Source organism: Rhopilema esculentum, chromosome 10 (assembly GCF_057945365.1).
Source record: "Rhopilema esculentum isolate cy_ngs chromosome 10, ASM5794536v1, whole genome shotgun sequence".
NCBI lineage: Eukaryota > Metazoa > Cnidaria > Scyphozoa > Rhizostomeae > Rhizostomatidae > Rhopilema > Rhopilema esculentum.
Genome location: NC_142824.1, coordinates 9,555,087 through 9,581,386, shown reverse-complemented (window position 1 = coordinate 9,581,386; position 26,300 = coordinate 9,555,087). Strand labels below are relative to the sequence as shown.

At 36.0% G+C, this 26,300-nt stretch overlaps 1 protein-coding gene across 1 annotated transcript; it reads left to right on the top strand.

The window, feature by feature from the left end:
• Positions 1-3,260: 3,260 nt before the first annotated feature.
• Positions 3,261-25,427, top strand: LOC135687490 (forkhead box protein E1). Its single transcript, XM_089110556.1, has 2 exons — positions 3,261-3,422; positions 7,742-25,427. The coding sequence occupies exon 2, from the start codon at positions 11,039-11,041 to the stop codon at positions 11,864-11,866; it is 828 nt and encodes a 275-aa protein (XP_088966682.1). The 5' UTR covers positions 3,261-3,422; positions 7,742-11,038; the 3' UTR covers positions 11,867-25,427.
• Positions 25,428-26,300: the final 873 nt, after the last annotated feature.

Genomic DNA, 26,300 nt, shown 5'->3' with positions numbered 1-26,300 from the left:
CAGCCAGTGTAAAAGCAAGCAATCGGAAACGTGTGAGAGTTTTTTCTGAAAAATTATGAAGTAGCTTCTCGAATTATAGTGTACAGAATCCACAGAATCGCACTGGTGTATAGTTATTCTTGAGCAAGGGCTTGATGTCTTTTTGTCCATGACGTACATTGACTCACCAAGAAGGCGACGTAGCACACACCTTTTCGTCAGTGTGCTTTGGTTCACAGTTTCTTTGAAAAAATGTTATGGTTAATGTGTTCTGTTCTTGACTGATAGCTTTGTGTTAGCTTGATATGTTCCAAATAAACGCGTCATTCGCTGTTTTGAATTTCTTTCTTGTTTTAAAGCCTGCCCCTCGACGTATGATTCTTGCTCGAGTTTGCCCACCAAAGCCGATATCCACAGCTACGTGGCTGCTATTTGCTCAATAATGTTTAAAACAAAAATTCGGTGAATAAAATGCAGTAACCCCCCAGGAAGATGTGCGGCAGCGCTTGACCACGACAGATGTTCTGACAATTCTTTGATTCGTTTGGCCAGGTTACAAAACATCGTCCAACAATGATGGATAATGTTATACCAAGATAACATAAGAGAAATATGCTAGTTCTCTTTTTTTATCTCGGTTTTACGGATGTTTTATTCGTCTGGCGAGGCCATTTACAAATATTCAGTGAACAAATGTTGCTTTAAATTTGCACCATCTCGCATATTGGTCACAACATGTGTTTCAAAATTCTCTCAAAATAATCTCACGATTATGAGAATAGAGGCGATTTTTATTACAAGTGAGACAGAGCTAGTCATTCTATGAGATCTCCTTTTTTGTAATGACTTTTCTAGGTTTTAGACATTGTATTAGTTTTAATTGACATGAACAATACTAACCATAAACGGTTAGAGATGATTCAATAAAGCGATAATAAAGCGACGTAAATAGTTGTATTCATAAACAAAACGTTTAGTTAGGAACGCATTTCACGATTCATTCTATTGCTTCAATAAGCCGCAAATTTATCTTTTCAAGGCTCTCTTTAAGGTTATATTTTCTCAAAGTGACGTCACGGACCACAAATCCTTTATTAGTCCCTGTGCATAAGAGCGCGGTACGCTAGGATCCAAGGAAGCACGAGGTGTAGTCACATTGACATGGCAGAAAAGATTGACTTTCATACTGTTTCCATTCTGTTTACACGACCACGCTCACCTATTCACTATGCAGCATACTTCTTTTGTTTCAATTCCTCTGCGTAGTCAAGTATTTGTTTGGAAAACTAAAATTCTTGCGATTTCGTAAGCCTACTTGGGAGAAAAAGCTTTCGGGAAAAAATAGGTAGTGATAGGATCCATGTAAAGAGCCTACAAAATCTGATGATAGAAATATTTAAACGTCTGTCATATGAAAATCCATCCTTCATGTGTAAAATATTTTCGAGCGTAAGGAACTAATTTATAATCTAATATCAGGTTCACTATTAAAACTGCCAAAAGCCAAAACCACAACCTACGGCACCAGTTCGTTTGCTTTCAGGGGCAGCATCCTCTGGAACAGCCTGCCTGATACTATAAAAGACTCACCATCTGTTGATAAATGCAAAATATTGATAAAGAAATGGAAGGGTGATAACTGTAAATGTAAAAATTGACGGTAGAACGACTTCAATGGAAACCCTCTTCGAAGTTTTATTTATGTAAATTTTTAATTTTAGCATTAGTATCATTATGTAAATTGTTCTTTTGTGGATAGTTGGTTTAAATTAGCTGTTGTATTTAGCTATTGCGAATACCAACTTTAAATAAAGTAATAATAATAATAATAATGATTGTTACTTTGATGTAGACTTTGTGTGATGGCATAAAAAGAAAAACTGTAAACAGAAGGAGGAAGCTGAAGTTGAATTGCAGCTTGAATCGATTAAGGCATCTGCATGCCTTTTCTAGGGAAGCGATAGGAAAGATGTAAAGTCCAATGAGGATAAGATGAAATTACTTTTGTCGAGGGTTAGCCGAAAGATAAAGATGTAGAATACGTTGATGAGGACTTTTCTTGATATTTAGAACGAGATTCCAGTGTGAAGGCGTATCGGCTTCGCCCGTTTACTCGGGGTGGAATGTCGTACAAGACGTATCGGATCACATTTCATACCACTTTTTCGAGAGAAAATTTGGGATGTGAATCTGTCCGAATCCAGGAAATTTTAGCAGGATTCTACCTGTATTATCCAATTCCATACAAACGTAATCCAAAGTTCAGTTTTATGGCATCATGTCAATCCTTTTCATCTGCTTTGCGTGTAAAACTTTTCAAGAGAAAATTTGAGATGTGAATCTATGCGAATCCAGGAAATTTTAGCAGGATTCTACGTGCATTATCCAATTCCATACAAACGTACTCCAAAGTTCAGTTTTTGGCATCATGTCAATTCTTTTCATCTGCTTTACGTGCAAAAATTTTAAAAGAAAATTTGGGATGTAAATCTGTCCGAATCCAGGAAATTTTAGCAGGATTCTACCTGTATTATCCAATTCCATACAAACGTAATCCAAAGTTCAGTTTTATGGCATCATGTCAATCCTTTTCATCTGCTTTGCGTGTAAAACTTTTCAAGAGAAAATTTGAGATGTGAATCTATGCGAATCCAGGAAATTTTAGCAGGATTCTACCTGTATTATCCAATTCCATACAAACGTACTCCAAAGTTCAGTTTTATGGCATCATGTCAATCCTTTTCATCTGCTTTACGTGCAAAAATTTTTAAGAGAAAATTTGAAATGTGAATCTATGCGAATCCAGGAAATTTTAGCAGGATTCTACGTGCATTATCCAATTCCATACAAACGTACTCCAAAGTTCAGTTTTATGGCATCATGTCAATCCTTTTCATCTGCTTTACGTGCAAAATTTTTAAGAGGAAATTTGGGATGTGAATCTGTGCGAATCCAGGAAATTTTAGCAGGATTCTACCTGCATTATTCAATTCCATGCAAACGTACTCCAAAGTTCAGCTTTTGGTATCATGTCAATCCTTTCATCTGCTTTACGTGCAAATTTTTGAAGAGAAAATTTGGGATGTGAATCTATGTGAATCCAGGAAATTTTAGCAGGATTCTACCTGTATTATCCAATTCCATACAAACGTATAACACAAGACGTTTAAAACGCATCGCGTGCCTCAAATTTGTCGTGCAGAGACAGAACTGGTGTCATTTGAATGCTTCTGCCAGGTATCTTGTTGATGATTTTATTTAATTAAATGACAAGCGTGGTTTTGCAATGTTGAAGACTAAACTTGCTCATTTAAATCGTTGCTGGAGTTTTTTCTCAGGAAAATAAAAGATCGTCAGATGCCATAAATTGCAGCCATGATGGCGATGTATTTATTTCCAGCAAGTGGTAGTATTTGCGATCACTAAAGGACAAGCAACATCAAGTAAATTAGATTAACTATTTTGTTTTTTTGTTGGAAATCCAGCATTCAGAAAACACGATTACTTTCTTTCGAAGTTTTTGATTGAATACGTATTTTTCAATCAAAAATAGAGAAACAGCTGCAACTATGCTTGTAAAAGTTATCGGAAGCATCATAAGCACATATTTTTGTATGAATACTCTTGAGAAGATTATTATTTGACATGAAAATACATGCTTCGGAAAATTTTGAAACTATTTGACAGGATTGAGTTATTTACGTAATGTGAATGTTAGATATTAAGTATTCTTTCTTCAAGAAAGTATCATAGGCACGTTTCAAGAAACTATTTTTGCCAGTAAATCAAAAATTAAAAGCTTTACAGCATCTTTACACAAACTCGCTTTTGATAAAATTATAGCTTTTAATGAAAATAGAATATCATAAAAATTTTGCACAGCCAGAGGCGGACTATTTTTGTCAATGAATCACAAATTTACAGCTTTACAGCATCTTTACACAAACTCGCTTTGAATAAAAATATCGCTGTTAATAAAATTAGAATATCATAAAAATTTTGCACAGCCAGAGGCGGACTATTTTTGTCAATGAATCACAAATTTACAGCTTTACAGCATCTTTACATATTATATTCTTAAAAATTGGATATTTATGAGCCTGAATATTCTCATTCAAAAGCGAGTGTATGTAAAGATGCTGTAAAGCTGTAAATTCGTGATTTATTGACAAAAATAGTCCGCCTCTGGCTGTGCAAAATTTTTAGGATATTCTTTTTTCATTAAAAGCGATACTTTTATTAAAAGCGAGTGTGTGTAAAGATGCTGTAAAGCTGTAAATTTTTTGATTTATTGACAAAAATAGTTTGCCTCTGGCTGTGCAAAATTTTTATGATATTCTATTTTCATTAAAAGCGATATTTTTATTAAAAGCGAGTGTATGTAAAGATGCTGTAAAGCTGTAAATTTGTGATTTATTGACAAAAATAGTCCACCTCTGGCTGTGCAAAATTTTTATAATATTATATTTTTATTAAAAGCGATATTTTTAATAAAAGCGAGTGTATGTAAAGATGCTGTAAAGCTGTAAATTTGTGATTTATTGACAAAAATAGTCCACCTCTGGCTGTGCAAAATTTTTATAATATTATATTTTTATTAAAAGCGATATTTTTAATAAAAGCGAGTGTATGTAAAGATGCTGTAAAGCTGTAAATTTGTGATTTATTGACAAAAATAGTCCACCTCTGGCTGTGCAACATTTTTATGATATTCTATTTTCATTAAAAGCGATATTTTTAATAAAAGCGAGTGTATGTAAAGATGCTGTAAATTTGTGATTTATTGACAAAAATAGTCCACCTCTGGCTGTGCAACATTTTCATAATATTCTATTTTTATTAAAAGCGATATTTTTATTAAAAGTGAGTGTGTGTAAAGATGCTGTAAAGCTGTAAATTTGTGATTTATTGACAAAAATAGTCCGCCTCTGTCTGTGCAAAATTTTCATAATATTTTATCTTTATTAAAAGCGATATTTTTATTAAAAGCGAGTGTGTGTAAAGATGCTGTAAAGCTGTAAATTTGTGATTTATTGACAAAAATAATTTCTTGAAACGTGCTTATGATACTTTCTTGAAGAAAGAATACCTAATACCTAACATTCACATTACGTAAATAACTCTATTCTGTCAAATCGCTGGGGTTGCTATATTCAGAAAAGCGGCCCGTACTATTCGAGCTACAAACCTAGAAGTTATGTTACTAACCATACCTCAAAACAATTCATTGGAATTAATTATTATCAGCACAAACAACTCATTCTGCTAGAAACTTGAATTGAACGAGTGAAAGCTCAGTTCAGGTTTAAAGCAATTTTGGGCGCATAGGCTAAGCGACATTGTGGATAGCCATACTATAGCAATGCAACAGTCAATCAGTGTTATGAGTTTGTCATATGAGATCAGTTTGTTTTGCAGTCCTACCTACATTCTAAAGACTCGTAACTGATTTAACAATACTTCAACAAAACAAAATGAAAAGTTCTTGCTCTAAATAAAATCCATTAAACGATCAGTTTTCTTAGAAGCGCCGGCGAAGAGCACGAGTACTGATTTATTATGTGTTCATAGTCTAACGGGAAGTTGTTTTCTTCACTTGAAAGAATCATCAGTGATTCAAGGTGTGGCTGACCAATGGTTGCTCTAAGTCTACTCTTTATAAGCTTTAATTTGCTGAACATTCGTTTACATAAAACTTGCGTGCAGCTCAGCGTCATAACAACTTTATAAGCAACGTAGAGAGCAGGATACGACGAGACATGCATGTTATACACATGCAAAGTCTTGAATGCACAGGCGATGCAGACTTTACAAGGGTCATTTCTTTTAAGGCATGGGACAACTGTGTCTGTGCTAACAAGAGCTGTGGTGCCAGGTGGAACTTCTGTAATGAATCTTCCTCTTTTAACTGAACCAAGATCTCCATGAATTCCTCAAAACTTTCCTCTTTGGGGATGCTTTTTGCCATTTTGATCATTGCCATTGAGCTTATTTTTTTGTAAACTTGAGGGAAAGACTGCAATTCTTCCCGCAGCTGCTCTAAGCTTATTTCAGACATCTTTGCAATCTTGGTTAACAGCGTCGCGTCGTTCTCAGTTGCTCATGCACTTTCGAGAATCGCCGTGGTTCAAGGAAAGCCAAATCTTTGTAAAGATCTGCGTTTTTTGAAAATCAGCGATCAATCTTGGCAACTGCTAGGTCCAGCGTGGTCTTGTAAGGATCAATTTCATAGCGGTTTGTTGCTGTGCCCATTGATTCAACTTCATCTGGACCTTCATCGATGGTTAGCCTCTTTCTCTTTCTTACTCTTGGTTCCTTGAGCTCTAATGCAATACCAAATCCTTCTTCAATAAGACTTTTTGCAAATTCCTTGGCGCTTTTATGCGTTTCACAGAAAGTCAAACGCCTCTTTGTTATAGCCTCCCTTGACGGACAATATTTTTTGCGCAAAATAGTCAATTTGGCTTTTTTCTTTCCAATTAGCGGACAGTTCAAAAAAGGTAAGAACCAGCGAACAAAAAAAATGGGACGAATGAATATTTGTTCAAATATTTATTTCAAACACTTTGACACTTGATAATCTAGTTGGCTTTCTACAGCTTTAAGCTTCTTTACAGCCCAGTTTACTAAGTTTTCTTGTCCATGAAAGTGGTAAATTACTGGAATCTCCAGACCATAGCAACCTTCACGATTCAACCTCTTTCCAATGTTGTAATGTGTTATGTTCAATTTGGTTAATTTTTTTAGTGTCTAAGATAAACCCATTAGCAACTGATTACCCAGATCACACCATCTTCTTCTGACAGAAGGGTTTGAGCTTCCGACAGGGAGGGCTAAAATGACTAAAATATGCAGTTTTCGTATGTTATTTTGTCAAATTTGCTCTGACAATAACCTAAAATTTCCTCCGATTAGGGGCTCTATGCTTCCGACGGAGGGGCTGTAACCCCTCCCCCCATCCCTCCCCTGGCGCCAGCACTGATTACACATTTTAAATACAAAATTCGGGTCTGTTTTCAAATTTGGGACTTACATTGCAAAACCTTCCAAAAGGCGGACACTTCTAATTAGCGGACAACTTGCTCTTGCCCCGATGGTGTCCGCTAATTGGAGAGAATACTCTACATAATTGACAAATAACTCAATTGTTTTGCGGCATTCATAAACGCATCCACGTTTTATTCTCCTCAACAGCAAAAAGGATGTTTCTGAAGTTAATGAGGTAGATAAATTGATTGTTATATGAAAAAATGGCACGACTTTTCCGATTAGCAAACGTTTTTCTAGAGAGATTAACTAAAACGTTTTGACCGCATCTATAGATACATTTAGAAAAAGAATTAACATGGTTCTAAAAATTTCATATCTTAGCAGAAAGCCAAGACCCCCGTCCATCCATCGCTGCGATCCCTGACCCAAAATCTTATATGAACGCACTGCTATGAGCTAGATCCATAGGAATATCGAATACAACGATATCTGGCAAGTCAATCATAAAGTAAAGTAGTCACTGTGAAAATGAACCGAAGACAGATACACGAAGACTCACTGCAAATGTCTGATTTGAGCAACTTTGAATACGAATTCTAGGCTATACTTTGAATACTATGTTACAGGTAGAAAACATTCAGAGAAACACATTCAGAGAAACACGTTTAGTAATGGATTGAAAAGAAACGCAAGTTTAAAATTTTTTGAATCCGTAGTACTTCTCAAAAGTTAAATAATGTATCTATGTTATGTTAATTACTCCTCTTTCCAGCTATTTCTCCTTGTAATTGACTATGGTTATTATGCACAAATTCAGATAAACAAAAAAATTGGTGTTTAATGAGCGGAGCTGAATAAACAACAAACGTTCCTAGTTCCGAAGGGGAGAGGGGGAAATACCAAAACAGGGTAAAATTAGAAGAGGTGCTCCAAGGATATTTGGCAGGCACTGGCACTTTAGTTTCAAAGAAAATATCTTTGTTCTATAAGCTCCATCCTCGTTTTAGAGGCCCGATCCATGATGCATATCAATTACAAATGGGCCCTAAATTTTTTTATTTATAATAATCGGTGTTTGTCTAGACTAGTAGAGCTCTGGGAGCTGATAATGTAAGCAATATTGAAATGTTTTCTTTCTAAGGATTTCATTTTCATTTCTGTGACTTGTTTTCTCTTGAACATATATATTTTTGAAATTAATATTAGAGTTATTTTCTCGTATTTATTTACGGAGGGCCCGGTTATTATGAAGTTGAGCGTGACCGGGTTGCGATCGCAACCTAGCATCCCTGCCAGTCCGCCGCTGCCTCCTACTCTTTTCGAATTCAAATCAAAAGGAGAAAGGGGCAGATCTACGGATGATACTGCCTCTAAAACAAAGACGAAAACATCGAGTTATGCGGTTGCATAATAGCTCAAACATTTAAAGGCAGTCGCGATTAATTTCAATTAAACTGTCAATTAAGATATTGAAACAAACAAGCAAACAAACAAACAATTAAACAATTTAATTTTGTGGCTGGATTATATCGTAGGCATATAAAAAGGTGCGTGTGAGGCAGGGTATTAATTCAGGTGCCGTTTTGTATAGAAGCACTTGTTCTTTAAGAAAATCTTTGGTATATTTCAAGCCAGCTTTATCACTTTAATCTGCTGATTATAACAGGCATTTTGAAAGTGTGCTACCTTTATGAAATTGGCTAATATCATTCTTCGGGCGTATATTAGCTGAAATCAAAGCATGAATCAACCGAATATTTTATTTTCAGTAAGGAAACCGCCTCATTTGAAAAGCAGATCTGCCCTCATCCCTACTGTATCCTTTGTTTGTTACTAAAAGGTTTGCTAGCAAACTTTGCATTAATCGATTTTCCTGCTGCCTAAATCGGTAAAGGGAAAGATCGACCAAACATCGACAATTGGTAAAGTATTTTCAAGGCTAGTCTTGATTGGTGGGAGTAACAACGAATAATGGAAAAAGGCACCAAGTAAAAGTTCGTAAATAGTGGTAATTCGTTAAACCGAGGTTTCGTTATACACGAAGTAATCAAGGAGGAACAGGCGTTTAGTTTGTAATAGCAAAACGACCCTTACAAGCGGGGATCATTATAACGGGCATCCACCGCATTGCATTGAGGGTGCAATTTTGCGCTACAACATTTTACACAGGTGCAAATCAGTATAGTACGTTTATAGTTGGCTACCTCATGTTTCTTGCTTCAATATTCAGGAACATTGGATCCTCAAACAGATTGAAAATGACATGTATGTGAAATTCAAGTTTCATCTCATAGTTGCTAGTGGCAGTAAAATGATTGCGAGGGGTATTTCACTGTTTTATGAGATATTAGAGATTTCTAAGATGACAGAAAACAAATGCGAGATAGGGATGTGTTGCAAAACTGAAAGGTTTAATCTATGAGCATGCATATTATAAGGTACACCGCTCCAGCATGAAGAGCATTTAAGCAATCAATGACACAGTTAATCTTCTAACTCAGTGTATGGTGGTCACAAATGTGCTTTCATCGTTCTTTCTGTTTCTCCATTTATATCAGATCAAAATGAGCATATCCAAGCATTCAAGTCTAAAGAAGAGTTGAGAGTTTTCTGCAATTTGACAATCTTCAATACATACCAAAGCTTAAGGGCCTTCTATCCTTACTTACAACTCGGATTGTAGGACTTGCAATCGTCTAACAATTGCCTGTTGTCCCGTAGCTGTCACATTTGTCGAAAATTTAGGGTTTCTTTAGTTCTATTTTATATTCCTGTAAGCTATACTTTATCTTATTATTAACGTGTACTTTGGTTGTGGTTGACATTAATTAGCATTAGCTAAATAATAAATGAAACCGTCCCTAAATAAAGAAGTCGTTTATGTTATTTATTGTATTCGTCGAATATCTAAAGGCTGATACATGTATGTATGGAAACCGTTCATAATCCTTGTTTTCTTTATTATAATGCGATCGTATCACACCTTTTATAAGAGATAGAATCGATTTTATTAAAGGTAATTTTGAGCATAATAAAGCTTTCTCTATAATCATTTACTGCTAAAGGGTTCGCAAAGAGGTTCGCATAGCAACCAGAAAGAAAATGTTCGGCTCGTGTTTTTACCTTACTCAAATTATTAAGCATTAATTGAAAAAACTATGTTTATACTTTTTATTTTTTAAAGGAACATCAGGCCTGAAATGAAGGGAGAGGCCGAGTCAGGCTATGCTTACTTTTATAGCTTATATTGCAATTTTTATGGAGCAAATCTCTACTCCAAGCTGTTCTCGACAACATATGACTTCTCCATATGAAGAGGCGCCGTGTAGTTGTTTTCATTGATGATCGAGCTTGTAGATGAAGCAAAACTCATTTCCAGTGAGGGATTACTTGGCAATGGAATATTATACAGAGAGAGAGGGGCGTTTCAACAATACTGTCCGAAAACTAAGTTTTGAAGATACTCTTTCTTTCAAACGTTGTTCAACGGGACGAAGATTTACGTTGAATTGTTACTTTTTAGAACATATTAACCCTAGATCCTCCCGAAATAAACTTCAGCTATTGAGGAAAAAGATATTTATTGTGGCGTGTAGAGATTAGTTTCTCTTAGATACAAACAGAGCCTGGCCATTTAAATTAGAAGAAAGTATCTTTTTTCAATTGAAAAGCTTTCAATTACCGATGTTTTAGTTTATTCAGAAACTATGAATGTCTAGACACTACTTTGACGTCATGAAACTGTAAAAATGGAATTTTTAGCTACCTGTTACACGCTGTAAACAATACGCATTGTCGTGTGAATGTCGCTTTCGGACGAGCCCGAAGGAGCACATAACCTAACACCTGTTGGCACGGGCTCTCCTTTTTCATACTACTGTCACCCCATCACCAGTAGGGTTTTAAACGGTGTGATGTGGTGACAAGAGAGACAATGTGGGTACCCGTGTTTAAACTACATATATTCAACATCTCACTGTAAGGGAAATCACTGCGTTTGAAGCTCAAACAAATAAACTTCATCTTGGTAAACATATGTCAAACATATCTCCAAACAAATTTCTCTGTAATGGAGAGCTCGATTTCACAAATGAGATTTTTCACTAATGCTTGCGTTTCTGAATCATTAGAGCGGGACTCGAGTGCACAATTTTTTGGCGAAGATACAAATGGTACATCAACGAAAGGAGATTGGGCAAAAAAGGGTCATAGCAAATCTTGCCCGTATCCGTCCTACATCGAAATGATTGCAACTGTATTGCTTTCGGAGAGGCCAGCAAGCAAAACTTTGCAAGAGATATACAAACATTTAGAAAAAAGATATCCGTTCTTGGAACAAAGAGGAAGATCTTGGAAAAATAGCGTGCGACATACACTTTCTCTAAACGAATGCTTCATCAAGGTACCGAGACAAGACAGCGGGAAGTGCTGTGACTGGACGGTCAACCAAAGCTACCTTAATCGCTTTTCTGTAGGCGACTTCAGAAGACAGAAGCGGCGTCCAAGAACGCTTGCACTTTCACATACAAATAGCTGTTGCAGATACCGTTATCCTCAATTCATCAATGACTGTCATCAGTGGAACAGCAACATCCAATTGCCTAACAATATGATGCCCGACATGCAGCAGATGGGGCTTTCGCAGCAGTATATGTTCAGTGATATTCAATTAGCGAGAAATCAAGCGGAGAGACTTTTGAATTCAGATCATGAACCATACAGTATCAGCTGTGGTGGACAACAGTCAGCAGAACAATCCTTTTACAGACTGAGACATTATCCAGCTTCGAATAACATTGAAACTAATACGGACAAAACTGATTTCTCGATTGTAGATGACTGGCTGTTTAAAGGTTCTGTAGACTTTTCAAAATTGTTGACGGATATAATGTTTTAGAATCATAATCTCATTTGTTATATAAAGTCATGAATTTCTAAAAAACGAAAAATGGAATTTTTCTCATTTCGATCATAATTATTCTTTTGTTTCTCGTCTTTCTACGGGCAACCAAGGGCGTCTTTGCGAAAGCATTTTGACCACACGTGGTGATGTCTTCATTTATCACCCGACAATTTATGAAAAGTATCAGGATACATATTGCAAAAGGAGTAGATTACATAAAGAAAGAATATAACATTTATGGCAATGCTAAAAAGTCAAAACACAGCTTCCAGAAATGGAAAATTTCTAAATACAATGCAAAAGCCGTTACAAAAATTGAAAAGTTTGTTGTATGATTTCAGAATAAATACCCGTGGTACTATACTGGTGTCATTCCTGGCAATACATTGTTTATTTTACAGTAAATGCTAAGAAACGGAGATTTGGCAAAGAATAAATAGTCGCCTAGAAAGTTTGTTTTTCAAAGATATAAATAATTAGGGTTTCCAAAAAACAGAGGACTAGGGTTTTGATTGGATCTCGTATTCTATTATTCGTATTGTATTCACGAATACCAAGATAACTCGCGCGGTTAAGATACCAAGATAACCTTGCTTTCAAAAGTAGTTTTTTGGAAGTTATTCTTATGGAGCACTGTCCTTGTCATTCCTCTCTATTGGACCACTCCTCGTGATTCCTATGACCTGGATAACAGAGAGCTGGCGACTCTCCTCAGTTCTCCCTCAAGGGACGTTTGTTCATGTCGGTGACTCCAACCCCAGATCTTTGGATCTGTATACTGCAGCTCTATCCACCGAGTCAGACAAACATATTAAGTTTGAAAAGGGCTTGGTTAAAAAGAGGAGACTGAAGATTAGATTAAGCCTAAAATGTCTGATTAAAAAGCTACTTGCGAAGGAAAAAACGAAAAAACGAAAGTGTGACGAAGCATTTGAACATATATAGCAATGTCAAGAATTCGCTATGAGATTGCCTTAAAAAGAAAACTAAAACAAACAGATCCAGCAAACTTCTGAAAGTAAAAAATTTGTTGATATATTCTTATACTGAGAAAAATATGTCACCTGTGTTACGTTGATTAAGTAGCAGTCCCTCCGAAATCGATAACATGGTGAATTGTTATTATGATTTTAAATCAGTTTTTTTCATGACAGTGCCACTCAAAACGCGTAAACAATTTCATTGTGCCAGAAATTAGCCCATTTTTGAAATGGCAATAGCAGATTGAACCTGAAAGTACCAGTTCTGGTCTGGAAGAATTTGTAGAATACGTTTGTACTGTGGACTGTTTTTTCTAGAATCATTGGAATAAATGGCCACAGACTTATATATGGAACAAAGAATCACAACTCGGAACGTTTAGCAACCATCATAACTTTTTGATATTATATATTGAAAGGTATCATAGACAAGTGACTGATATTGCTGATGTAAGTTCGTTCGCGCAGATAAGAATGATTAGAACTGTACATGTGAGAAAAAGTAGAGAGAGGTTGCAAGTTCTTCCAAAGAAAATGATTGTTATAGAATAAAATCTATTGGCGTACGCTCTAATTCACACGTTATCATAACCAGAGATTGAAAGTCAAATTCCTACCAAATTTGCATTAGAGGCTCTAGGTCCGTCAAACTATTGCCCCTATTGGTGAAATGGGCGATCTTGACACTAGAAAAAATGTATCTAGTATCGTTAGTTAAAACTTTGAGTTAATTTATACTTTGTTTTTAGACCTTTCTTTGTTATTCTCATTTTGTAAATCAGTATATAAACAGTGATGAAATTATTTACAATTATAGCCTCTTTATCAATTCCTACCTAATGAGCTTTTTGTATCTGTTAACAAAGAAACTTTCTAACACAGCTCCTTCTAACCGATCTTGACTTAAAACATAGTGGAAATTTATTTAAAGATAATTGTTTATGCTAGAGCAGACCAGCTGCCAAAACAACATATGGATATACGCTTCCCAAGGCAATCGCTTTGTTTTAGTCGTAATGATGTCAAGGTGGGCTTTGGGACATTTAAACCTTTTATGGACAGTTGGAAAAATTCAGTTTGAAACAAAGCAGCCTGTATGAAAAGAGATTTCAGAGCGCAAACCAGGAAACGTTGTCATGTGTCATTCATTATGTTTCACGAATGTTCGATCCGCGGATCGTTTCAGATTGGAATGCACGTTGACATTTATCTCCATGGGGTCTTTGCCTCATGACGCAATTGCTCTATCGTTAAAAAAGTTCTAATCGATTTTGATCGAAAGAAAGAAAATGATTTCAACTTTTTTGTCGATCCGTTTCGATCCGTCGCGGATCAGTCATGTGACCAATTTTGCATCCAAAGCGCTTACGCAACTTGCGTAAGCGTTTTGTATGCAAAAATGATCCGCGGATCGGATCAGATTTTGTGCTGCGTGGAGTGGGTTTTCGGCTTAAAGTGCAGTGTTCCTTAAAACTACTCGTACCTCAAATCTCGTTATTTACATGTTAGCCTGCATGTCTGCAATAGCAATTTCCTTTAACTAAATTAAATAAACCCAACTATTCCCTCTTTCGTAGCCATGGTTTAATCGTAGGATATGAAATAGGCAGTTGCCCAATTCGACATAGTTTGCTTCGTCAATTTTTTCATCTTGATTGAGCAAAAAAGTTGCACCCTGCTAATTTTGACATGACTCGGTAAATTTAATACAAAAATCGGAGAGTCGTTTGCGTAGGTTTAATAGGCCGCTCCAGTAAGAAAATTCATAGCACTTACCTCTCCACTAAAAAAGCCTAATATTTGACAATACGCCGCGACTTTGGGAATTTTGCAAAAATATAGCAGGAATATTTGCAACCCTCCTTAGGGAAATTCGTCCGATATGAAGGTACGAGCTTTGAATGACAGGATACGCAAATCCTTCATGTAAGAATGGCTTGACAGAGCAAAAAGGGTGGGCCAATCATCTCTGAAGTATCAAAAGGCCATTACTGGTTCTCAGTGGGAAAGGAAAAAGATGAGCTACTTTGCTTATTGAGGTGCAATCGATTTATTTATTGTCTTATAATATCGCGTTGTTGCGAAAGGTTTGAGGATTGATTAAATATTTTTTCATCTCAATTCTTTCACTATTTCAAGAAGGTAGTTACTTCTCATTGGCTGAAATGCAGCTTTATAGATGATTCTGTTTTCAAGTTTTAATTAATTGCGATATCTTTCAGTTAAAATTTAATTAGTGCTCGTGGTAAATTAAATTACTTCATGAGTGGAATCACACTTACTGATTGGTCAATTTTTTATCAAAAGCTGGCTAAAGCCCTTTTATTATCTGTCGAATGCCTTTAAAGTCCATTCTCATAAGCACTAGCCTCATAACCACTAGATAAATAACACAAGCCTGCATATAGAAAGGTTATGCTTTCGCTTTAGACCATTACCACAATTCATTTATAAACAATATACAGTCATCCAAATCTCCCGTCAAAAAAGAGAGTATATTTCTCTTTGTATATTAGAGTATATTAACCATGGCAAGAAGAAAAGCCTGCAGAGAGGAACGAAAAACATCGAGACAGGAATGAAACTGCTTTAATTCGACTGCCTATTGCATCATTTCATTCTGCGGGGTTTGAAAAACATTGCAATTCATTCAGGGCTCGTGACTAAAGGGTATTGTAAAAATTTCACGTTTTCTGCAAAAGCAAATCAAAGTAGCAGTCTCACATGTACAATTTTTCATGAATCTCTTGATTCCTCGAATAAAAAATGATTTACTTCCACGACGTTCTCAACGTGGGAAAGTGTATACAGAGAATACTAACTCTCACATCATATTCCTTTTACCACTTTAATAGAGACATTTGTTTACAAGAATCTTGAATGTTTAGCCAGCATAGATATCGTTTCGTCAAAACTGCTGCAAAAGCTGTTCCGATGCTGTCTTTCTATTGCCCGATCCGCTATCCTATTTTCTACTAAAATAGTTAAAAAAATGTCTGTTTCGATTTATCTTTTGGATTACTATATATTACATCAGGGATTTTGTCTCTTCGTTATATTTCTTATCGAAGGATATGTGTCGACGATGCTTTCATTTAAGAGCTTCTTTTACATTTGGTGTCAGGTGTGGGATATAAACGATGCTGTATTTCCCCTACTGAACGCTCGCCCTTTGATAAACGCTGCCCACCATTAAATGTCACACTTTCAGCCAGCGATCTGTAATAAACGCTGCCCTCTGATAATTGCAACTTGAAAAGCTGCGTTCATTAGAAAACACACCAAAAAAGAAATAACGAACAGTTTATCTGCTTACTTTTGGAAAGGTATGAAAGTTTTCATGTCACAGACGAGAAGGCTGACGGAGACAGTATGACATTGGCATTCCTAGACACTTCCATAACGTAAACACAACTTTTGTGAACTTTAAAACATTTTTCACATGATCTTTATTACGTGTTTTTGGGGAAAAAACAATTTGTTGAAGTCTGTTTTATCTTTTTTATGGCACTTTTCTTGTCGTTCTTTAATTGTCACACTTAATTTTGTATCAGATGCCGTCCTCAGACAAACGCTACCCTCTATTAAACACCGAAATAAAAAAGTTGGATTTTGTAATAAACATTCTTTAGAGGAAATACGGTATACGACATACAGTATTCGAAGTTAATGGAAAAAGACTTAAACCTAACACTTTTAGACTCGGACAAGCATTCACTTTTTTTCATTGCTAAAGGCGACGTCTTTAAGTCATGGGGCGACCTTTATGTCATGATACCATCATTCCATTAATATGACGGACAGAACATATCATCGGCAAGTCGTTTTTTTTATATTATCTGAATAAAGAATGCAGGTCGATTCCTTTTTCAAGATGGGGAGGCATGTAATAGTGCTAGTTACAAACATTGTTTGTTTTCTTGTTTATAACTGTAGCAATTTCTTAATTTTTGCAGAGTTTACTTCCTTTTGTTATCTAATTGCACATTTAGATTAATTAGGGGATCTCCCTAGGGTTTTTCTTGTATCTTCGTTCGGTTTATGTAATTATTCTTGGGAGTAATGTTCTTTTTGTATACACAATTATTTGTAAGTACGTAGCTATGTAGCATATCAATTAGTTCTTCCATATGTTAAATTTTGGGCGTGTTACTTTTAAAATCAGGTCAGTTATGGATAAGTACAATGAGGTTAACATATAGCGTTATATATGTTTTAGGCTCTCAATGATTTATTGATGTTGTGAGATGCTTGTGCAATATAATGTCAACATGGAGTATAGTTTAATGAATGTATTGGATATAGGGATATATGAGTTTGATTAGATTATGATTTTGTACGGTTGCGCTGTGAGAGGACATTTCGAAGTTACAGGACAACCGTAAAGATCCTGGATCAGTTTGATTAGCCGTTTAATCGGAAGTTTCATATTGAAACATTATGGATTTTGTCCCTTTGCTACATTTCTTATTGAAGGACATGTCTCGACGGTGTATGTATATCCATTTAAGCAACTCAATATTGCATTACGCTCCTCCTTTCACCGAGCCCCCGACTTCCCAACACGGTCTCACGTCTCTGCCCAATGACAAAGGAAAATATTGCTGGTTAATTTTGCCACCCAGTAAGATAATCAAAGACTTATAGTATGTTTGATAAAATTTTCTTTGTCACAACATAAGATAAATATTTATTTAAAGAAAAGCTAATGCTTTTTTTAGACGAGGCTACAACGATATCAAATTGGTTTTTTACAACCACGCGTACCTTCATTATCCTGCAACCTATCCCTTTTGTTCTCTAACTTATTCCCTTCATTCTCTCGCCTATCGATTTCGTCAACCAGCATGCACCAGTGCACGACTTTCCATCCCACTTCTTGCATCGCCATACAAAACACCGATTAAAAAGTACAAAGTTTGTTTTCTTTACTAATAGACCAGATTTCTGAGCAGATAAGCGAGTTACTGATCAATAGGTCTCACTTATGTATTTGATTCGTATAACTATAATTTTATCTTTCTCTCCGCCTATTTGATTCCATTTTGAATACCTCTACACGTGTTGCAATCTCATGACGTCAAAATAAATTTAATAGAGCTTCTATTTCGACATTCTAGCAGTATCGAAATGCTTTTATGGTATCCCCATTTCTGGTAATGGTAGGTTTTTGTGTTAATAACCTGAACTACCTACGTGGGTACACAGAAACTTTTTTATACACATGTTCCACAATGAACATCAATGGCTTGCAAAACGAGCTGCTTTTTAAATGAATTGATTGTCCTTTCCCAAGAAAATGAGAATGACGATAACAGCAAAATATTTTGTACTTAGCTGTAATCAATATATAACTAGCTGCAATCATTGTAATCAATTACGAAATGGCTCTTGATTTATTACAACAATGCAACATAACGACTGTAGTCAGGGGCGTAGCTAGTGGGGGTCTAAGGAGGTCTGGCACCCCCCAATTTTTCATGAGTTTGTCGGTAATTTTTAGGTGGTGCAAAAATTCACTGGTTTGTCGTTAAAATCGTCTATTGGTTGGTGAAATAGCACCAAAATTTATCTTTATCTATGTCTTGGTAAATTTTACTACTCATGGCCCTCCACTCCCCTAATCTGGAATGTCAAGCAACGCCACTGACTATAGTATGCCCGAAGGGACAACTAAAAGCTCCTTTATCTTGGTGAAAAGCCAATTGTTTATATCTAGAAATCCCTAAATATTTTTATTCATGGAATTCCCGTACACTAATTACAAGGTTGAACTGCCCCTCGGTATACCCTACCTTTATCGATTTGAATTCCAAGCTAAAATATGTTCGTTGAAACTTTATTATTTACATGTTAAATGATTAAATGATAATAATCATTAAGTCAAAGATCGAATGTCTCAAAAGCAAATGCAAAATACATTGGTTTAATTAAACTTGAAAAACACTGGTTTATTTAAACTTGAAAAAAACTAAAAAAAATTGTGTTTGTTTGGTTGTGGTAATGTGGCACGATTGATCTTTCCGTTCTATATAGGTTTGACTGCACCAACTATAAAAATGGAAATAATTCTGCAAACAAAATAAATCTACATATGTAATTGAGGTTTACGCGTTGGTGTTCAGAACAACTGGGAATATCACGCTTAATTAGCTCATAAGGCAACTAGCCGGAATTCAAATCATTTAGCAACTAAAATTCTTAATAGTTGCAGCAAAGAGAATTTTTCTACTTTTTTTGGTTCTCATGACGTAATTTTGTAGGCTCTTCCCCGTCAGCTTCAAAGCTTCTCCATTTCACTTCTTAATATGCAACTCTGTCAAATCACATTCCCAACCACCATCATAGTAATTTAATATTATTACGTCATAACCTCGTATTAGAAAGTTGCTTGTATATTTTCAATTGAGATATATAATTCAAATTGTATCACATTGCTTTTAGTGGTGATCAGATATCTGTAGACATAGAAAAGGCCACGAGCAGATGCAGTAAAGCATTAAGTGGATATGACCATAGAATTTCTCTTTGCCTTTTTCCCTTGACATTTCGGAAATATTCTCTACATACTATAAATAAGATGGCAGAACAATTTTTGAAACAACGTTTGTAGGATTTAAAATCAATCTTGCTTTTTAACGAGCTTGTTCGGCCCGCAAAATGTCTTTCCAGTATTACGGCATGTCGCACATAAACATTTAGCAGAACTAAAGTAAATCGACAAAGAAGGATACAATTTATATAAAGAGTAAGAAAGGAAGAGTACTCCTGGGAAGCAAATACTTGAAAAATAGCTGTTTATTTGACGAAAATTGAAAAACTCAGCTGGCGTTTTGCTAGCAAATCTCTCTCGCGGTTTAAAGACTTGTTTTGGGCGTTCAAGATGCACTTATTGTTGTGTGCTTTGACTTTTGCTTTGCTCCAGCCGTTGTTGCTGTCTTTCCATGGACCTGATTAGGAGCGTCCTCGATGCACTCGCAGCAGTACGCCCCAAATACTGGAGATGTTACCATTAACACCTTATGCTTTCAAAGTTTTCATTGAGTTTTATGTTTTGGGCTATTTCTTTAAATGCAGGTATTGCCATACTCTGGAGCATTATAATCTGGATTCATCATTCTAGATATGTAATGTGAGCGTAGGCACCTCCTTCTTCCACCATATTGCAATTTACAGATCTTATTCAAATTTTACTCCATATCCCATTGCAGCAAATACGAAAATCATGAGCAACAACACACCAGAGTTAAAATGTTAAAGTTGGCCTCGCTCTTCCCAGTTGCTTTTCAGCCTTCATTCAATGGTACTGACTGTCTCGCCAAATGACACGTGTTTATAAATCCTTCAGAAGAAGTTTGCTGTTATTGTTTTTTTAAGAGCAATATGGCTTAAAATCATTTCAAAAGACTTTTTCGCATTTCTCTTCCAATCTTTAAGGAGCTTTTTTGTGTGCACTTAGATTACATGCTTTTTGGCAACCCTTTGTTTTTAGCTGCATTCTGCATCAACGAATGCAACCTTTCCATTCGTTGAAAAGACCACTTTGAACTGAAGTGTTTTGATACATAATGCAGAATGCAGAATCCTAATTCACATGATAACGTAACTACTGAAAGCTGTTAAACCATGAGGGCTGGTAAGATCATTAAAAAATTTTCTTTACAAAAGCCAAACAAAGTATCTTGAAGTCATGGTCGATTTGGTTCTGTCAAAGGCATGATACTTTGTTCAGCTTTTAATCGAAACAGGCTAAACATTTTTCATATAATCCAGTAACCAAATGTAAATAAGTAGTGAATCTGCGTTGAACGAAACTTAAGATAAGGAAGGCTTGTCAATATATAAAGAGACTAAAAATGTTATTGAGGGGATATTCAATTCTATTGGCAACTTATTTCATCAAAAGATTTTGAAATAAGCATGACGGTACAGAAGAAACTATTTTTAAAACGTTTATCAAGGACAAGGCTCTTCAGTTTGTTTTTGCGCTTATCAATAGCTTCTTGCTCAGTATTTTCCTGCTTTTAGTACTTTATTAAAATCCTCTCTACAGAAAAATGGCAAAATCATTCAATATTCAGAACTTTTCTGCATTTAAAGCCGTCCGTTATCGTCATATCTTATGCAATATTCTCATTTTTCAATGGCAGGAGGATACATCGTCAGAACCTTCTAATTTGATGATCGACGACGCTACTGGAAACTACGCCAAGGCTACACTGCAGTTACCCTTTATTTCGGTCAAGTTCGAAATGATTTTTTTTAATATTTCAATACACAACGACAAGAAGCTCGATGCCAATTTTTGATGCGGATTTTACGTGGATAGACAACTTCAATGTAATATGATTGAAAAATTTGCTTTGTTGAAAATAAAGGAATTAATTTTGGCATAAAAACTTTGTTCATTACATATTCATGGCTACTTATGGTTTCATCCAGTCAATGAAATCATTTAGCAAGCCCCCCACACGCAAAAAAGCAATGACGTGTAAAATTTTACAATACATGGTTTTAGTCCATGATGGATAACATACTCAATTAAAACCAAGACAAAAGAAGCATTTTCACAATTTTCTTGATGTTAACAGTGACTTGAAAACTGTTACATCTTCAAATATAAACTAGAATAATTTGATAATTTTTAAAAACAAAAAATTCACACCCTTCTTAGGCCCCCGTCCAAAAATTTCTCAAATTATTGAAGATTTTAAATTATCAACTTATCAAGAGTCAACATTGTACTTCACTTCCTTAATTTCAATATTCATTTCTTCTTCAGATTTCCTTAATTTTGAATTTATCAATTTTGAAATTTAAAGTGCATTGGGCATTGAACATTTGATATATAATTTTCTGCAGAAATTTGTTGCTGAGGGTTTTCGCAGTAGTGATCTGTCAGATTCGTCAACATCATTAGCATAAAAGCACCACTCCCCATTAGATACTTAAGTAACACGCTTGCCGAGGAACTGCCATCACAAATTGCTTTTATCTAAAACATCTGCCAATAATTTGTGAAATATTATATCACATTGTTTCTGAAAGTAAGTCTCACTAGAGGCATAGCGGATCTGCTTGGTTTCTTCTTTGTCTTTCAAGGTATTTTCATTTTTACCTTTTGTACTTAGGCTTCATCCGCCAGATTAGGTTAAATTGGATAAGGTTACAGGCACGATGTTGTTCCGATTTGAGATGTTAGCTCTCTCTACCCCCTTTGTATTAACTAGTGTTTTCCAAAGCAACTTGAAAGCTATTCAAGATACATTGTTTGCAATAATTTTGATCAAATATGAGAAACTCCTCTTCAAGTTTTAGAATAAAATTGTTTATAAAGTATAAGTATAGTGCGAGAAAGCAGGCATGGAAAGTTTCTTTGTCCGACTAAAACTGCTGTTCCCAATATCCAACACCGGTAAATTATCCTAATGGCATTTGAAGCTCTTGGGATGAGTTTGGATGAAACAGGCAACATGAATTTACACAATTTTCATCTATTCGGGGTTGCGCCTAGGCCAGTATTTTTGACAAAGAAAGGGGATTTGCACAACCTAAAGTAAGCATTGCATTGGCGTGACAATATTGACCACTTAAATGCTACGTCAAGCCACAACTAATAAATCCCTGGAAGCCTTTTCCCTGATATTTATAAAGATAACATCCTTTGGTGCTTGTTCTGTGAACTGGATAGGGTGTAAAAGTGATACATATTGTAAAACCCGATCAAGTGTACACCGATCGACTTTCTTTTCCAGTCAGTTTTACTTAAAATGCGAATTTTCAGAACTTTTTCTGAGCACCTAATCAAGTTGCATATCTTCCTCTTAAAAGAAAGTGGAACTTCGACTTGAATAAATCAACACACGTATTTTTCAAAATAATCCTGTTTATAAAACCTCTGCAGTTAAGGTTCTAAACGATTAGGAAACTTTACTGATATATTGCTGCTACCCTATGAAAAATTTTTGTAAAGGTTTTGGGATTTTTCTTCCGTGTATGATCACAAAAACTATAATGGGGGTCTCCAAGGGGGTCTTGTTCCCGTGTTCCCTTTGAAAAAACAACAAATGTTCCCGTGTTCCTGTTCTTGACAAAAAGTCACTTATAAAAAGCTACATCATTCAACAATTCAAAAATGATCTTGCTTTTGGCTCTAAGACCGAGCCCGCCCCTAGTTTGCCCATTCTAGCAGGCACCGTGGAGCAGGGGGCCTTGGGAGGCTTTAGCCCCACACCTTTTGCGAAAAATGCCAAATATCAAGTAATAAACTACCATTAAAGCCTCTTTTTATACGCTTTTAGCCCCCCTTTCTTTATAGACGACACGCTTTTTACAACGCTCCGCAGTGCCTGCCTAGCCGACATCTACAGCTACGTGGTTGTGAAGGGATTTTGAGATTTTTCAGTAGATTTCGAGATTATTTAAAATCTGCTATTTCATTGTTAAAAGCAAGGTCTTAAAGATTTTGGGCTTTTAAATGAAAATTCTGCGCTTAAGGAAGTTGATTATGATAAATATGATTTTAAGATGACAGTCAGTCTGACCAGAACGAGAATGGGGCGCACTAGACCAGACTCTCTATTCTATTTTATATAAAATGAGTCTGGTACCCAGGGTAGATGTACACCAAACAAAACGAATTTCTAGCAAAGATGAAACTGGTACTTCAAAGTGGTTACCGTCATAATTCGAATTTGATGTTGGTGTTGAAATTGTGATGCTGACATCAAAAATCTATTTTAAGAGTTTCTTAATTTGCACCACATAATCGGAAAGAACGGCATAAAATACTTCTCAACATGCAAAGTTATTTAGATTATTTAGACAGATCGGGCGAGATATGGTCAATGAAAGATTTCAAGTTTGCTAACGGATTACTGCTATTTTGTCCTGGTTCATAAAGTTATGAACCAAGACCAAATGATATGTAATGATGCTCTTTTCGGAGTTATCGTCAAAATCGAAAATTTTTCAAACAGATTTTGTGACGTCATCATTTTAGCACTCTTTTCTTGGTTTCGAAATGTCCGAAAAAAGGATCTAAAACCCGAAACACAAAATCAAAGGAACAAACTTTTTTGCCTAAAATGGTTCGATTTCGAGTTTGAAGAACCGAAAACACATGCTTAGAATATTCCGTGTTTTCCCGCAAATTTGCATCCTCGATTCTAAAACTAGTCGGATCGAGGCTGGCTATTTTTGGGCATATGCGCAGGAGCATGCTGTGGACGCAGTTCTTATGATAAAAGATTTCGATTCACAAAATGCAAAGATTAGTATGCCTACTTCATGTGAACTAACTTTGAGTTAACTAGCCACTTTGTGTTGCAGACCTGCGAAATGGTAGTGAAGCCCGTGAAGTGCCAGCCTCCATTACAGTTACCTACGGTAAAACCCTCTAATTGATATCAATTTTCTCTTAATTTCAAGAGAATGGCAAGGGAATGTATAATCAAGCATTTTAAGAGAACAATTTAATGAATAATTGAAAAACAAAGTTTTTGTAGTTTTGGCGTTGGCACCATTTGGCAGTAGTGATTTTAATTGGGAGATCATTTTAACAGTTCATCACCGTTCTTGTTCTAACAGCTGCAAGTGTGAATGGTCTCTACGTAATTAATTCAAAAATTTTCTAAAGCTGTTGGTCAAATATGCTACATAATCGTCCCTAGTAGGTATTCTGAGCAACATCTTACGTATTTAAGGACTGTCATAAAGACAACAATCAAAAACCAACAAAAAAGCAGAATAATTAGATTTGCGATGCAGCTGCTTCTGTAGCAGATTTTCGTGAAATGCCAAAGCACATGTCACAGACACCGATTTCACTAGAAAGTTTCATTGTTCCACGAAGTTGTAAAACCCACTTCGTTGAGAACTGCATTTTTTTTCTGCTAATGAGCCCATAATGTCATAATAACCTTAATGTCATAATATGTCATTAAAAACACAGGTGGCTTATTGTTGTTGTTGCTACTAGTCGAATTGATTCCTTCACATTTAATCCACTACGCATTTTATGGATGTTTTTTAACTGCATCAGTACTCAATATACAATGTATGAACAAATCGATTTGCCGTATGTGTTGTTCTGTCTATCTGTGTAAAAAAGCTTGCAGAAAAGAGTGCCGGAGATACCAGTGCGGTTTTGTGAAATGCCGGCAAAATTTCACCTCTATAGAGCTAGCTAAAACGCACCTCGAGATAACTGGCAACAAAAGGTTGGCACTTAAGAGTGAAGAGCGTTACAGAGAGAAACAGCAAATGAGGAAGATGAAGTAGCAGTGAGCGACAAAGCTCCTCTTGTGGATATTGCCACCTTTTTGAAGCAGCCATTCACAGAAACTGACTACTTAAACGAAGAGTAAAACACGGCTTTTGCTGCCTATATCTAATGCTTTATTTGAATTTATATTAAAACAAAAAACGTATTAGAATATCAAAAATTTTTCATCAAGTCAGTTTCTGATGGGAACAAAGAACGGCTTTTTACATTCTGGTTACCTATACATGGTTGGATAACTTTCAGTATGATATCGGTGGATGTCCGAAGAAGGGGGAGGGGGCTCTAAGTCTATGGGCTTGGTTCACCGGGCTAGCCCGTTTTACCGGGCTAGAATCAGCTCGCTATCATTTGAAAGTCCTACCCAGCATCTTTGCAGTTCGTTGGTCACGTGATATTCTAAGAATCCGAAATGGCGGGTAAATAAATCAAAATGACGGAGAGGAAGATAATATCTATTGCTTTTGCAGCTACAACAGCTTTGACTTAGTTGCTTTCCTTGTCTCAATCCCTCCAAAGCTTGCTGATTTTCTGGAAATTGGCAGAGTCTCCCATATTTCCTTCAGTTCATCAAAGTGATGAAAGACAATTCTGCCACTGCCAGATCTTGTACCAGCAATCATTGCTTTAGAAAAGCTTTGCCTCATTTCTTTCATTTTTTCAATTATTCGATTTCTACCCTTCGTAATAAGTGCGTTCTCAACCTTAATCTTTGCTTTAGTACGACCAATGTCTTCCTCTGATTCCTTGTCAATGTTCAAAATTGTATTTTCGACGGGGCCAAATAACGTTACGTCTTCTGGCTCGTATATTGTGGCCATATCCTTTCGTACATGTGAGTATAATAAACTTTTATCCCCATCGAAATCCAAACCACGATTGTTCATAATGGTCTTGAACGATTTTAAAGATTTGGTAAGATTGTCAATCATGTCATCTGTCCACCTAAAACCTCTCTTCTCCGCCATTTTGAACAACTGAGTCAAGTGGAGTTTTATTGGACAAGCGCATTGACACTGGATTTACCCCGGCAAACCGGGCTGGAGCTATCACATGGCGAAATCGTAGCCCGCTTTGCCGGGATCTCGGCTGAAGAAAGCAAGATCCCGGTTTACCGGGCTAGCCGCTTGTCATATGACAGCATGCTACTTTTTAACAGCATTTG